This window comes from Nuphar pumila, chromosome 3 (assembly GCF_984573655.1).
Source record: "Nuphar pumila chromosome 3, dmNupPumi1.hap1.1, whole genome shotgun sequence".
Taxonomy (NCBI): Eukaryota; Viridiplantae; Streptophyta; class Magnoliopsida; order Nymphaeales; family Nymphaeaceae; genus Nuphar; species Nuphar pumila.
In genome coordinates this window covers 3,229,640-3,246,173 of record NC_143251.1, presented here as the reverse complement: position 1 = coordinate 3,246,173, position 16,534 = coordinate 3,229,640, and the positions used below count along the sequence as shown (strand labels likewise).

Here is a 16,534-nt window from a genome sequence, read left to right as displayed (position 1 = left end):
CATATTTCAGTCTTATATTGTATGTGGTTTGAAATGTGTATATCCCATACATTTTGATTTGATTGTTATCTTTAGTGTAACCGCACCCAAAGTCTTAACCGTTTTTAAAAATCGTTTCCGCATTATAAGATCTGATTTACTTATACTTATCAAAAAAAATTGGTCTCGAAATTTCAATATTTGAACTATAACTAAGGTTAAAAAATTTGGGTCGTTACACTAAATATCTCTAAATTACTATTAAACTGATTTTTTATCATCATATGATATGATTTAAAACATGAAAACACTTCATGCTTACGTTTGAGAAAATATATCCAACAATATCGTGAAAAATCATTCACAAAAATCACATAATAGGCGAAACCTCTCTTGGATATGACGGGTGTCGGTCCCCAAACATCCGAATGAATAATTTCAAAGGGTTTAGTGGTAAACATAGATCTTTGTTCAAAAGGCATACTTCTCATTTTTTTAAGAATACAATCATTACAAGAGAAAGTACTTTTACAAAGATTTTTAATAAAATGCAAATAGGATAACTTGGTGATGTTGGGATGACCAAGTCTTTTGTGTCAAACATTTATGTCTTTATATTGGGCCACGTTACAAAAAGGAGTTGTAGGGATTTGAAGAGAATCCACATAGTACAAGTCTCCTTTCCTAGAGTCTTCCCCAATCAGCTTTCCGGACCGGTGATCCTGTATTAAACACTTATTAGATGAGAATTGAATATTACATCCAAGGTCCTAGAGTTGAGAGATGGAAAGTAAGTTCAAATTCAATTTAGGTATAAATCTAATTTTAGGAATAAAGAAATTTTGGGTTTCAAAGTTTCTAATCCCCTTAATTTCAAGAGAAGTGACATCCGTGGTTGAAACAAAAGATGGTGACAAAGTTTTAGAATATTCGGAAAGAGAAGAAATGTTTGGAGACATATGAAAAGAAGCACCCGAGTCTCAAAGCCAAGAAGTTTTACCTAGAGGGGAAGGAGTAGATACGGCGGCACCGGAAATGGCTCCCTTAAGAAGAGATTGAAGAGCTTCCATAATTTGATAGATGTACCTTCTTCTTTTTATGGTTGGGATGTGGTTGTCATAGCCAATAATTTATTCCATTTGGGACAAACTGGTTTGATGTGTCTCGGTTCCTTGCAAAAGTGACACACAATTTTGCTATAGTCTCTTCTTCCGCCTTGTCCCCCATTGGATCCTTGAATTTTAAAATGAGAGGTTTATATGTCTTCAAGTTGTTCCCGGGCCTAGAAACGGCATTCACCCCATCACCCTCTTCTTGATTTATGGGCATTGCAAGAACACTTGGACTTTGCTTGCTAATGCTCATACTAGTTTCCTCTCCACTTAATTTTGTAATGACGTCCTCTGGAGAGGGAGAGGTGAATGAGGATATAAGAGAAGATCTAATTTGCTCAAACTCAGGACTTAGCCCATTCAAAAAATTAAAAAATTGATATTCTTCTAATTGTTTATGACGAAGCTCTATGGCCTCTCCACTCCACTTTGGTTCGAACATAGCAAGCTGGCAAAATACTCCCTTATAGTCACTTCTCCTTGAAGAAGAGTTAATGCCCTTTTTTTGAGATAATAAGTATGGGACAAGTCCCTAGAAGTGTACATCTTTTCAAGGTACTCCCATACTTGAGATGCCTTTTTAAACTTTATAATATTGGCACTAATTCTTGTCTCAACGGAGGACAAGATCCATGACAAGATTTTGAAGTTCTTCATTTTCCCAGTCCTCATGTTTTTTGTTATATTCTTCAAGAGCCTTGGTTTGTTCATCTCCCTCAAGAATTTTTATTTCTCCTCTTTCAACCAAAGTGATTTTAGGCTCCGGTTACGAAATTGAGCCTTGAACGTAACCCCAAAGCCCTTTTCCTTTAATATAGGCTTCCATATTTTCAGCCCATACATTTTAATTTGAGTCATTAAGCTTAAACCCAAGAGAGAAATGGGAGTCTTTTTCACCCATAAGAGAGGAAAGATGCGAAAAAAGAATACGTATCACAATAAGATTTTAAATCTTACTTGTAGTAATCTTCTAAAATATTAGACGGAGGAGAGTCTTCACGCCAATCACAAAAAAGTTAAAGGCATGCTTTTCGAGGCACTTGATATTGTGAATGGCACAAATTTCTTTCTCCAATCAACCTTGCGCTGATACCATCTGAAAACCTCTATAAAAAGAGATATTGTGTATAAACACAAGGCTAGAAACACGAAGTGTACACAAAGGCACAAAGGAGAACTCCCACAAGTGCACAAAGGCACGGATACGCATGCAGAAGGGCATAAAAAATATCAACTTCAATATATTGGGTCCCAAATGGGGCTTTACAAAAGCATGGAAAAAACTAAAGGGGATCATCCCTATTTATAATACCTTGGAGACATGGGGGGGAGGTGCTCATTAACACACGTTGGAGGCGGCTCCAACATGTGCATTGTGGGGCCCCTCATGTTAGATCAAATCAAAAGTAAAAAAGTAAAAAAGAAAATACAATAAAAGAAAAAGAAAAAAAGGTACAATCATATTCTCAAGTGAGAATATGCGTAAAATACGTGAATTTACATAAATACCCTTATCAGGTTTGAGATATATATATATATATAAGAGAGACTACATTTTAACACTGGGTGGGCCCCAAGCTCTGGGTTGCTCCTTCTTTAACTATTCTATGTGTTTCCACGGCGGGAGTCCCGTGATGGTTCTCGCAAGGTAGATGTGAGTTTTTGCCTTTGTTTGCATGCTGAATTGCAAATTAAAGAAATGAGATAAAAATAATCTAATAAAAATAAAATAACAGTGTCATGTACTTTCTAAGATGTCTCGTCGGGAGTACGAGACTCTTGGAGTTTCGGTTTTGGGGAACTACGAGGATAAAAAACTCTGTGTGCACTATTGTTACCTTGAACCCGATATTGAGGTTCTTTCTCTTGGCCACGATTTTAGAGAGAGTCCATCACTTTGCCTGGGGGTGGTGTGTAGACACAGTTGCTGTTTTCGTATACCAAGAAAAGTGGCACTTGTGGATGGGTGGTCCCTGGTGTCCCCTATATTAGATGGGTTGTCTAATGTTTTGAAGGTTGTTTCGGTCGAGAGCTAAGATTGAAACTCAATAATAAAATACAAATTGTATGCTAAGCTATCCTGAGAACCTAACTTACCTCGGGGATTTTACAGATTTGGTGTATCCGCGGGCAACGGTAATTAAAAAGAGGAACTTAAATTGTGTACATTTAAGAGGGACATGCATATGAAAAGAAAATTCTAATAATAGGTAATAATTTACTCATGCATTGCACTGAAGTCATGCATATTCCTGATATACATTAGATCATGCATGTTTACATGTTCTCTTAATTGTTAAATATTGGTGAATGCATAATGTTGATCCCTACTACATATTAAATGATTTTATTGTTTAATTTGTGATCCCTGTTATTTATTAAATGTTCTCTCATGCTTAATAATTGTCTCTATTGCATGAATGCTTAATCGAATTATGAATTTGTCATAATTGCTTACCTCTAAGTTATTGCATGAATTCTTATTTATATTCATTATGTTCATTTATTTTATTAGAGGGATTCGTACACAGAATTCCTCGGATTTCTGACACCCCTACTTTTGTGGTTTTTGCAGCCGTAGGAGATCAGTGAAGCGACTTGCTTCTAAGAGAGCTATGAATGCTACACGTTTGTTAGACAGCTTCACAGATGGACAGTGTGGCTCTGCATTTCCTTACTTTTAATTTGCATTTAATTATTCATGCACTCTGAATTTCTTTATGCAAATTGTCTCGAGACTATCATTAATTATTCAATAAAAGTTTGTTTGGTTTTGTATGAATGATAAATATATGGTCTCTTGTGGCTGGTTGTTTCATCCAATTGGGAGTGGAACTGTAAAGGCCCCGAGTTTCTGGGAATATTTCCGCAATGGTTTTAAAAAAATCTGCATTTTCAAGGAGTATGAGTTGGGGTCGTTACACCACCAACTGTGAAAACTTTTGACACACTTGAGTTACTTTTAAAACATTCGGATAAGTTATTGACATTTGGGGTCATATGAAAAAAAGCACCAGAATCAAGGAGTCAAGGAAAGTTACCGGGATCGGAGAATGATGAAACAACTGCTCCAGTTAAGGCTTCAATTGAGGAGGATGCCCTCTTGAGAAGAGGTTAAATCATTTTTATCAATTGAGCCATAGAAACCGGTGCATCTTGATCATTTGATTCTGATTCGACCGATGCAACATTCTTTTTGTCTCTTCTCTTGAGCTTAGGACATTGAGGCCTATAATACCCCAGTTCATGACAATGACGACAAATGACTTTTCTTTCGTCAAAATCACCACCTTGTCTACCAAAGTGAGGAGACCTATAAGTGCACACATAGTTACCCGATCTAAACATAGCTAGAACGGAGTCATCTTCAATTTTTTGAATATTCTTCCTAAGTTTGTTATTCTCCATAGTTAGTTCCTCTATAGTTTCAATGATAGAGGGAACTTTTTCACGATGTAGAAGAGCTGATTTGGTCGACTCAAATTTCGATCTTAAACTTTTTATAAATTGATAAAAATGTTTTATATCGAGTTGCTTTTGACGAAACTCGATATCTTCGGAACAATGTCATTTTGGCTAAAGAAGAGTTAATTCCTCCCAAAGTTCGGATAATTCATTGTAATACTCTCAAATAGTTTTGTCATTTTGAGTCATCGTCCGGACTTTGTCTTGTAAATTGCACACGTGCAATATCTTTGAGGGAATACATATTTTTAAGATATTCCCAAGCTTTATCAACATGCTCAAATTTAGCAAAACTAGAGCATTTTTTTATGTTAAAGTTATTAATTAGCCATGACATAATTTTGGCGTGCCCTATTCTCCATTCTTTCCACTTTTTCTCATAGGTTGCCAACACCTGGTTCTTATCTCCTTCCGTGAGAAATACTTTTGTCATTCTCTACTTTTATGAGAATTAGTTTTGGTTACCCAGAACCATTTTCCCCAAATGTGGTGCTTCACGATTGAAGCCCACATTATATAGTTGGTGTCATTTAATTTCATGGGTATGATGGTGATCTTTGTTAAATTATGTACCTAATCACTTAATGTAATATATATATTTTATATATATAAAGTAATACATATACATATATTAATATATATGTATATGTATGTACTTATTATATATATAAAATATATATTTCTATTTGTTTAGCCATAGGGGTAGTTTAGTCTTTTCCTCTATTTTTACGCACATTCACTTTATGAATGTGTTTGTAATTTATTTTAGTTTTCTTTTTTCTTTTATTTTTATTTCTTTTATTTTTGTACCTAAAGGTACCTTGGGGGGCCCACTCAAATAGACGTTGGGCCCCTCCAACGGTCACATTTGTGACCGTTGGAGGGGCTCCAACGTCTATGAGTGGAGCCCCTCCAAGGCTCCTTTTGTGTGGTTATAAATAGGGGCTCTCCCCTTTGTATTCTCTCATGGCTTTGAGTCAAAGCCCAAGTGCTCAATAAATTGATTCCATTATTTTTATGCCTTTGCGCATTTGTGGGTTATTTGTGAGTTGTGCTTTTGTGCACAAGTGTTCTAAAGTGTTCTTATTGTGCATTCGTGGCGGGTTTATTATCAAGAATATTAAGGTCTTGATCTTAGTATCTTATTGAAGATACTTTTACAATCTTATCATTGTCATCCATCTTTTACAATGGTGTGAAAAAGAAGAGAGAAAAAGATAAGAGAGGAGAAGAATGAGCATAATCATAAAATTTCGTAGCCATGCTTCCTCCAAAGTCCTTTCTTTCTCTAAAACGATCCCTTGAGTCACGAACAAGAGGATAAAATACTCTTTGCAAGGGAAGCACGGAAAACAAGGCAAGGATCTTCAAGATCGAAAGTTCTTCAAAGCTTTGATACCATATAAAGAAATGGTGGACTTCCACAAAAGCACAAGAAACCTTCAAAAGAGTGTCTATTGGAGACACCTTAAGCACAACTCATAAAAGGGTAAAATGAAAGAACACACTAAAATAATAAAATATTTATTTCTTCACAAGAGATGCTTAAAAAGCATTTTAATACAAAGGAGGGGGTCACCCATATATATACAAGAGTGTGGTGGGAAGAGCTCTTCCTAAGAGTAGTTGGACCCAGTCCAACGCTAAGTCACACGGACTCGGCTTGAAGGTCGACGCGGTGCGTCGACACGCCCTGACATAGGTGCGAACATGGGTGCGGCTTCGGACATGTGGCAGACACGATCAACGAAGAGTCGAACTCAGTCAACGCACTGGGCCGAGTTCGTCCATGTTTTAGACTCAGTCAACATTGACCGAGTCTACATTCATCCATTTTTAAAAAATAATTTGAACTCGGGTCGGGTCCGGACCCGACCCGGATCTCAAATAGTCGAGTGGTCGGGCCCGAATTCTTTTTACAAAATTATAGGGTTAGGTCCTCTCTCATCCGAGCTTCGGCAGGCCACCGGCGACCACCGTCGTCGGCGACCATTTGACACCGACCCTCCAGTCTCCCTTTTCCCTCCCGTTTCCTGGCCACCCGGTGTCGACAGCCCATGACGCTCGACTCTCCCTCTCGCTCGTCGTATTCCGACAGCCGACACCAACACCCCCCGTGCCATCTCCCAATGCCGGTGACTCCCCTTTTTCCGGCCACCTCTCAGGTAATATCTCTCTCTCCCTCTCGTTGTCTTCTTTTCCCTGTTTGCGCAAAGAAGGGGTTGAGCCCCTCCCTGCCATCCCGTTTTCACAGGGGAGAGGCCGAGCCCCTCTTCGGTGCCCCATTTTCGCAGGGAGGGGCTAAGCCCCTCCCTGCTACCCCGTTTCCATAGGGGAGGGGTCGATCCCCTCCCTGCCTCCCCCGTTTTCGCAGATGAGTATAGGTACTTTTTTTCGTTTGTATTCAAAGTTCGTATTTAAATATTTGTATTCAAAGTTTGAAGTTAGATACTAAGTTAGTCATTTTTTTATGCAATTGTGGACCATCCAAGCATTGGGATGTAAATCTAGAAGATTTTGACTTGGAGGGAGAACATGATTTGCATACTCTCAACATGGACTACCTCGATCTTGTTCTTCCCTCTAATTCAGACGATGAGGCAGATTTATGATAAGTTTTGTTGTTTATCACACTCACAAACTTCTTTATGTGTTATTGTGTTATATTTTGATAAGTTTGTGTTGTTAATAATTACTTTTTGTTTTTGTTTTAAAATTTACAATCTTATTATTAATTTATTGTTATATATATAATTATATATATTTAAAATATATATATATATAGTCGAGTCCCTGTGCCCAAAATTTTTGAAATTGCGCCGCACTCGTACTCGTACCCGCATCCATCTGACATAGGTCCAACGGCTCTATTTATAGCCATTGGACTGGGTCTAACAACCTATAAAAATGGTCAAGATCTAACTAGATCTTGACCAAGTAGTTCAAAATGAAATAGAAAAATAAAAAGAAAGAATAAAAGAAAAGAAGCAAAAACTAAAAGAAATAAAATATATATAGATATATATATTATTTTATTAATATATATATTATATATGTATTACATGTTACATTTTAACAGAAGAAGAAGGGGGAAGAAAAGGAGGACACCGCCAGTCTTGCCGACAGCATCACCACCGATGTTGGTGACCCCAGACGCCGCCTCGTCCCTCACCGCCAGCCACACCCCTGCAGTTGGGAGAGAGAGAAAGATTTTCTTGTGAGAGAGGAGAGGAGAATGAGAGTCGAGGGACCCCTTCCCCCCGATTTTTTTTCAAACACAATGTACCCCGTATCCACGTTGTAAATGTAACAGTGGGTGTTACGAAAATTACATCAAATATGGATGCGTCGAACGCGTTCAGCGAGTCCACAACATCCAATGATTGATTCAACCCTTTTCCCAATGAGATTTTAGTATCAAATCCAGCAGGGATAGGGGATCAAACAAGCCCTGAAGGATCATAGCAGCGGTAGCCTTCATAATCATCCGCATATCCAACAAATTTACACACGTGAGTTCTTTGGTCAAATTTGGTTCTCAACGATTTATCTAAATGAACATAACATGTGCAGCCCCATCCATTCAAGTCTTCGTAATTTGGATGTTTCCCATACAACATAAAAAATGGTGACCTGTTTTGCAGATCTTTCATCGGTAACCTTTTTATTACAAACATTGCAGAATGAAAAGCTTTTGTCCACAAGAATAAAGGCATGTCACTCGCATGAATCATAGCTAAACCACTCTCTACAATATGGTGATACTTTCTTTCTACAAAAAGCAAGAGATCTACAACCAAATGTTTATTATGTTGTTAGGCAATGACATCACCATATATACATTGCCAAGTCAGTAGATACTCAAAAAATGACATATGGAGATAATGAAGAAAATATCTAAATATGATAGCAGAGGAGCAATCAGTCCCCCAATGTTCCCAAACCCCAGCCATGGTACCATGGGGGGAAAAATAGTTTTGGTAATACAACCGATCTTGTTTCCTTAAGTATGAAAGGAGAGTAAGGCACTTATATAGAACAAGTAAAATCACTAAATTACCCTCAAGAAACATACAAATACAACAAAAGGAAAAAGATAGAAATACCCCAAATAATGATACAAAACAAGCATAAACCATATACTTTTGTGTAAGCTCATCTATATATATATATACAGCTGTGTAATGTGAAATTCATCGTAACTAAATGAAGGTGAAACATAGTGAAAAATAATACTCAAGATAAAATTAATAGAAGCAACAAAAGAAGCAAACCATAAGCCTACGCAAGATTAACAATTAGTAATAATGAAAATGGTTGCATGGCCACAGTACTGGTCTCACAACGTTCTGCTGCCACATGCAGAGGTATAGCAGATTATTTTCAGGAATTCCTTCATCCTTTATGCTAGTTCCATGATGCCCTTGACATTGCACATGGCAGCAGAAGTGTGTCTACTTTTAGACTCTATATATGCAGTCACCATGTCACTGTTAAAACTAGGGGTGGCAATCAGGTCGGGTTGGCGGGTCGTGTCGGTGGGTTGGCGGGTCAGCATACCTCAACATGAACCCGACCCGTTTATTAAACGGGTCGGCTGTGGCAAACACGAACCCGACCCATTTATTAAACAGGTAACCCAACACAACACGGTTAACCCGTTTAATAAACGGGTCAGGTCGGGTAAACGGGTAAAAAACCTGCGTGAGCTTCGCATTGAGGAGGCCCTCGCTCGCTATAGGCGCCCTCGGCTGGCGACCGGTTCTCAATCGCAAAGATCTCGTCCTTGTACCACAAGAACAAGATTGTCTCCCCGTTCTGGATGATGACCCTCCTCTCCCCCTTGGGCAGCGCAACAAGCAGAACCACCAGAATCCACTTCCGGCCGTCACCGGCGACAGACGACGGCTCGTCGCCCTGCTGCTCCGAGACGGATACATCCATTGCACAGGCGGGGTCGATCCCGCGCCCGTGCCATCCGGCGGAGGCCCGGCGAGGGCCTAAGGCCCCGAGGCACTTCCCGACCGGGAGCGATGCGGAGCGCGACCTGGGCGACGACGACTTAGGGTTTTTGGAGACGGAGGCGAGGAGGGAGGAGAGATCAAGAGAGGACGAGGCGGAGGCCATCGATGGACGGACGAGATGAAGAGGGAGGGAGAGGGAAGCGAATACATAATATACGGGTTGGCGGGTTGGCATACCCCTAACACGAACCCGACCCGTTTAATAAACGGGTTAGGCGGGTCGACCCGTTTACGACATGAACCCGTTTAAGCCAAACCCGAACCCGGCTAAGAAGCGGGTTGGCGGGTCGGGTTGGTGGGTCGTGTCAGAAATTGCCACCCCTAGTTAAAACCACAGTAGGACAATGTACATCATAGGTGTGCATCTAGCATAGTTCAAAGAAATATGAATAGCCATCACATGTTCTCCTATGCAAACCTACTCAAATGCTTGCAAACCATGATACCAACATGATGAGATGGGTTACTAAATTCAAAATCAAGTACCTCAGGGGATACATAGTTTGGAGTCCCGCAAGTAGTATGAAGGAGGTCAACACCCTAGAGATGAAGAGCATGCAAACTATCATTCTCGGTCAAAATTGTCATTATTAGATGAAAATTATTAGAGAAAGAGGCATAGAGAACATACATGTGGTGGCAATGCACTGAGGCCAAAATCGGAAATTTTTAGATTCCCTTCAGAATCAAGAAGAAGGTTTTCAGGCTGCACATGGAAATCAGAGATTGTTACAACTTTTACAACATAACACTCAATATCTATAAAAAAATACTGGCCTTATAACACCTTCAAATCTCTGTGGTAGACTCCCTTGCTATGGCAATAATCCACCCCATCAATAAGCTGTTGAAAATATCTCCTTGACTCATTTTCACTAAGTCGCCCTTGACGAACCTGAGTCAAACAAAGCCTATATCAACAATTACCAATAAAGACATAATGTCATGGAATGTGTCACAACAATAACCAAATAGAGCTAAGAAATAAACAATCTGAAGTTCTTCCAGCACCATGATTTGAATAAAATCACCGGTTTGTACTTTCCATATAAATTTAATAATATTGTATGGATCACTTTTATACAGGTATATCACTGCAAAGACGAGAAAAACAAGGAACCAATCACCACAGAAAAATATGCCAAACACATAAAACAGGAGAATTTCACAAATGCAACCACCACAATCAGGGCCTCATTTAGTGCTCCAGTGTCCAACTGTAATTTTTTTTGGGGCCTATTTGAAGTTATACTGCAGGAAATTTCTCTCCTACTATCCCAGGATCTTGAGTATGGTGCTAAAGTTTCAAGGGAAAACATAAACATTAACAAAGTTGTGGCTCTTGGCATACACTAAAGACGATATCTTTGTGTGTGTGTGTATTCATTTACACTTAGAGCAAAGCATCCTTTTAAGAGATAGATGAAGACAACAATCAAATAGAAATAGTAACATTTCAACATTGTGCTAAAGACGTCTGAGACTGTAAACTAGATTCTTCTGATATTCCACCTTCTCATTTGAGAGATATTAGATATTTCTCAAAGTGTTGCAATACTGTTTCCATGTGGTTTCTTCTGATTTTCAGGTGAAACTTGAAAGTGGTTGCCTTTGCATAAAGTATGATTAAGAGTAGGACATCCTGTTATGACAACCATAATACGAAAAGACATTTATGAGAATTCCTCAAGCAAGTTAGCTAAAACTGCAGAATGTATGTGGATGATACATCATTAAGAAACAGTTAGTAGCAGAGGTTCCTAATTCTGGATCATACACTTTCTTGATAGAGTTATACAACAAGTATTACTGAACCTAAATTAAAGATTGTAAAGAAACTGCTCGAGATGGTCATGAAGGGCCTACATGGGATGAGGAATCAGTGTACATAAACAATAAAAATAAGAAACACAGAAACATTTTGGCCAAACTGCGATATGTGTGTGTATTTATTTATTTATTTATTTATTTATTTATTTATTTGTAGGATAGGCAAGGATAACCCCTGTGGGATTTGAAACTGAGACCAATCACTAATGATAGTGTGGCTTAACCATCCAACTATCTCATTTGATGACCAAACTATACTTTCGTCAAAACCTATGTCACATGGACACTTCACGTGTGCCCCTTGTCAACATGACAAGACACTAAACACATGATGACACTTCGTGGACAATCAAACTTGTGTAAGACATGGTCAACAGTATCCTTAACTAGCCTATTTCTTGTGACGGCCTTAATTGCTTATTCTGTATTTACTTGGGTGCTTTTGTTAAATTATGTATAATCAACCATGTAATCTAATATATATATTTTATATATAAGGTAATACATATACATATACTATATATATATATATATGTATACGTATCTACTCATTATATATATAAAATATATATATTTTATTATTGTTAGCCGTAGGGGTAGTTTAGTCTTTTTACACATATTCTTTTTCGTGAATATGCTTGTAATTCTTTTTGTATTTTCTTTTCCTTTCTTAAATTCTTTTTTATTTTTGTATTTAATGATGTACTTACCTTGGGAGGGGCCAACACACTAGTCGTTGGAGCCCCTCCAACGGTCACAAAGCCCTATAAATATGGGCATTCTCTCATGTTCCCATGGCTTTTGGGGACTAAGCCCAAGCTAGTTTTTATATTTATGATTCATTTGTATGCCTTTGTGCATTTGTGAGTTTTTGTACTGTGCTTTTGTGCACAAGTGTTTCAAGTGTTCTTGTTTGTGCGTATCTGCATGTGTTCATTATCAAGAATATTGTAATCTTGATCTTAGTATCTTGTTGAAGATACTTTCACAGCTCTTTCTTTTGAAATTTTACATCGATTACATTACATTGCAATTCTCAGCTTATATTTAATATTCAATTTTTTTTAATGGAAAAACGTTGGGGGATTATTTATTTATTTTAGAATTGTTATTCAAGCTCAAGATGATATCCATGGTTTATTGATTAACTTAAGAATTTTCACTGTACATAATCATACAAAACATATATATATATATATATATATATATATCAAAGTCACTGATACTGCCTATATTTGAAAATATTGCAACATTATTGGTCGATATTTTCATGAGATTTTCAAAGTATCACCAGAATAAAAAAATATTGTGGTATTATCACGACATTTTTCCGAGATTTTCAAAAAGCATTTTTTCATATATTTTAAGTATATTTTTTGTTTTTTTAGATTTTAAAAGTTTTCTAACAATTTCTTTATATTTTTGTAAGAAAAACACTAGAAAACCTATTATTTCTTGTTTTTTAGTATTTACTATATTTTTCCATTTTTAAACCTTCCAAGATTTTCTCGAGAAAACTCACTTTTTGAAAATATCTCCGAGAAAAACCCTCACCGAGAAATTACCTTGAACGATAAAGGTGACTATATATATATATATATATATATATATTATGGTTGTGTCCTCTTGTCCTAGTTTTACATACCTCCCATGCCATGTCAAGTGTATCCATGCCGTCTTCCATATCCGCATCCATGTTTATGTGACATAGGGCAAAGCCCTTTTGAATGAAAGACGGAGTCCACATTATCTAGCGTACAGGACACATCACAAAGTATGATTCACTTCCCAAACTTAATTCTGGGACCGACTCATTCAGACTTTCATCAATATAGTGTTGAATCATATCACTGGTCGGATAAAGATCAACTTTTACAACACTTCCTAAAGAAGAAAATGCACACGGTATCATAAAAATACCTCAGATTCAAAACTAGCAAGGCTGGTAAAGTGGTAATAAAAGCTTGCATTTTTGTATTGAGTAAATATAGAGCTACGAAATCTGATGCCTAAAATGGTTTGGCTGATATTATCAGAAACACAGTAAGAGTAATAAATATCTTTTGCCATATAAATAACAGTGAAAAAGAAAAGGTATTTAATTCTTCTTCTATAGTGGTATAAGCTACACCCATTTAGCAGCAGACAAGCAGAGAACATAAAAACTCATGGGAGAAATACTCTTTCGGCAAACACAATGGCCTTGGAGAGCTGACAAATCCTTACTATTTTATCAAATAATTCACCACCCGTGATGTATTCCAAAATTATGTAAATTTTGGTGCGACTAGCCAGAACCTACAAAACAGAAACTTTCAGATTAGTGAAAGAACTAATAGTATAGGATCTAATAAACAAGGTTGAAAGGATGAGAATAGTTCCATGCCTCGTGCAGACGTACAACATAAGGATGCCTGACAAGCTTCATAATAGAAATCTCCCTCTTAATCTAGCAAAGAAAACATGGAATTAAGAACTTATAAAGGCTAATCGGTGAAATTTATGCATCACGCGTAAGCCCAACCCTTTCAAGCACAGATATTGTTAGAAAACTAAAGCAATTGTATGATAATTACTTTGTTCGGTGAGTTTTAAACCCAAGACCCTTGTGTGTCAAGACAGTACCACTCTGATTAATTCCAGCTATGTTATTCGTCCCAATTTACTTCAATTTACAAGAAATACAAAAAACACATTTAGCCACAAGAAATTTCTTAGGCGAGAAACCAACCGACGATGAAGATGCCCAAGCGGAGCATAAAGAACAAACACAAGATGAATCGAGATTGCTAAATTCGGTACTGAAACAGAACGTCATGTTATTCATAAACCGTGGATCGAGATCGCACATGCGCGAGTGCCGTTGCTTGTGAAACCTTTCACCGTAAATAAAACCAAAAGCAGGAAACCAAAACGAATGCGCACTCGAGATTGAATCCGAACTCAGCGAAGCCTAATCAACAAGATCGAAACTGCTGCACGTGTTTACGCGAAAACAGTGAAACCCAAAGGAATCTACCGCTAGAAACACCAGAGAACCACCGAAAAACTACGGGCCGGCTCCCTGACAACGGTAATTCCGCTGAATTCTCCCCGATCTCCGGCGATTCCCGTTACGTACCGGGACTAACGCCGGAAAATCGACGGAAAGAAAGAGGATGGGGACGGGAAGAAAAAGGAGAACACCTGATCGACCATCTTGTGCTTGAGGATAGTGGCCCGATCGAGGATCTTCATTGCGACGCTCTCGCCCGTCTCGGTGTTCTGGGCGAACTTGACCTTGGCGAAGGTGCCCTCGCCGATGGTCCGCCCGATCTCGTAGCGCCCGACCTTCCGCACCACCATCTCTCCCGACACCTGCCCGTCCGTACGCCGGCCGCCGCTAGTTCTTTGACGCTGCGTCTCTCGAACGCGACGCGCTCGTCTAAAAGGCGCGAATAAACTCTGCGGGAGTCGGTTCGGAGCAGATAAAAAACAGAGGGGAAATGGCGGGTTTTCTTCAAAAAAAGTTTTTCTAAACTTTTGCTTTTCGGTGCTTGTTTCAATGGTACCCCGTCCTGTCTCAGTAATTACGAAATGGCCATCCCATCTCGCGTGTGCAAATGGGTCGGATTGATCTGGTATTGGATCCAAACCCGACGCTTTTTGTTTTCTTTTCGTTTCTGGGATCAGTTTGTATTTGGAGATCTTATTTGGGTTTGGTTAGTCAGAACGTCAGGTAATTTTTAGATTCATAAATCAGTACTTTTATGTTGGATCCAATTGATTTGTACATTTTTGCACGCAAAAGGCTTGAAGTTTTGCATCTTATACTGGATCTAGTATTGCCGAATTTGTCTGAATGTGAGGTCAACTCTATTTTAGTGGAATCAGTACGGACCCAGACTCAGTTTGAGATTTATTTCAAATTTTTGGATTTGGGTTTAAATCAAATATGTCCTGTAACACAATATGGTTGGATGATAATGGGTCAGATATGTCAGGACATCCAGGATCATATTGGGGGCTAAGTTACAAGCTTTGTCTCAGTCTGGTCTGCTTGGTTTAAATTGATTGAAACCATGACCATCAATATCGCTGATATTTTCAATATTTCGTGACATTTTGAGAGGCATGTAATTCTCCAAAAGATGTGATATTTATTGACGTGATAAAGACACTTTCTCTCGGATTTTTTATTATTTTTCACATGTATGTAGGGTAAATATTGGCTACTAATGAAGATAAGGAACTAATTAGCTAGAAATCATAGGTGCAAGTTGTATCGACTGAATCTATCCACATAGATGTGTTAAACATGGTTTGTTGGCTAATGATCAAACCTTGGATCATTCTTTTCAAAAATGTGATATTTTTAATTATAAAATTTTGTCATATTGGGGACTGTTGATTTTTGGACCCCTTTAAAAATCTAATTACTTGTCATAATCACATGATTCAAAACAAGTTTCTTAGTAAACAAACTATGTAGATCACATTCCTACCATTTGAACTACACACAAATTTGAAATTTTTGAAGAAAAAAAGTGATTTCTACTAGTTAGTTAGTTCCTTACCTTCTTTAGTAGCCAATATTTATCTATATATATGATCGTTTTATAATTATATATACTAATGTTTTCCCAATAATGAAACTTGCTTTTAAGTAAGAGACCAATTTTGTTTTGTCATGGAAAGGTGCTTTTGCACGGTACGGTAAAACCAAGAATTTTTCTCATACTATTATTAAAGAGATAAAGTGGTGGTGTAGAGTGAAATCCAATCAGGATTAGATGCAGGTCTGTTGGAAGCAAACCTTTCACTTTGTGGTATGGCACATATGGAAGTTGAGGAACAGGGTTATCCATGATGCTGCGAAAGTTTCAGTGACCGATGAAGTTAACTTTGTTTGGCATAATTGTAACGAACAAAGATCCTAAATTGACTGCTGGATCAGATTCAACCTAATTCATCAGTGATGGATCACCCCCCATCAAAGTTGTTGATATTCAGGTGACTACTCTTGCAGTTGGCAACAACTTCGATATGATTGACTCTTCACGGGCACCACATGGCGATTGGGGTTGCTCAACGGCTGGAGGATCGAGTCTTTTTAAAGATTCAAATCCTTGAGGAACTGCTTGA

The 16,534-nt window shown here is 38.1% G+C and overlaps 1 protein-coding gene across 2 annotated transcripts in view; it reads right to left on the bottom strand.

Annotated features, from left to right (window-relative positions):
* Positions 1-14,869, bottom strand: part of LOC149841662 (CBL-interacting serine/threonine-protein kinase 8-like) — an 81,390-nt gene extending 66,521 nt beyond the window's left edge. For both annotated transcript variants that reach the window (XM_089998628.1, XM_089998629.1), the window contains exons 1-6: positions 14,597-14,869; positions 13,797-13,859; positions 13,637-13,708; positions 10,368-10,475; positions 10,212-10,286; positions 10,067-10,120 (exon numbers count right to left, since the gene is read on the bottom strand). In XM_089998628.1, coding sequence (XP_089854754.1) covers positions 10,067-10,120; positions 10,212-10,286; positions 10,368-10,475; positions 13,637-13,708; positions 13,797-13,859; positions 14,597-14,755 — 531 coding nt within the window. In that variant the 5' untranslated portion in view covers positions 14,756-14,869. The remainder of the gene's footprint in view (positions 1-10,066; positions 10,121-10,211; positions 10,287-10,367; positions 10,476-13,636; positions 13,709-13,796; positions 13,860-14,596) is intronic.
* Positions 14,870-16,534: the final 1,665 nt, after the last annotated feature.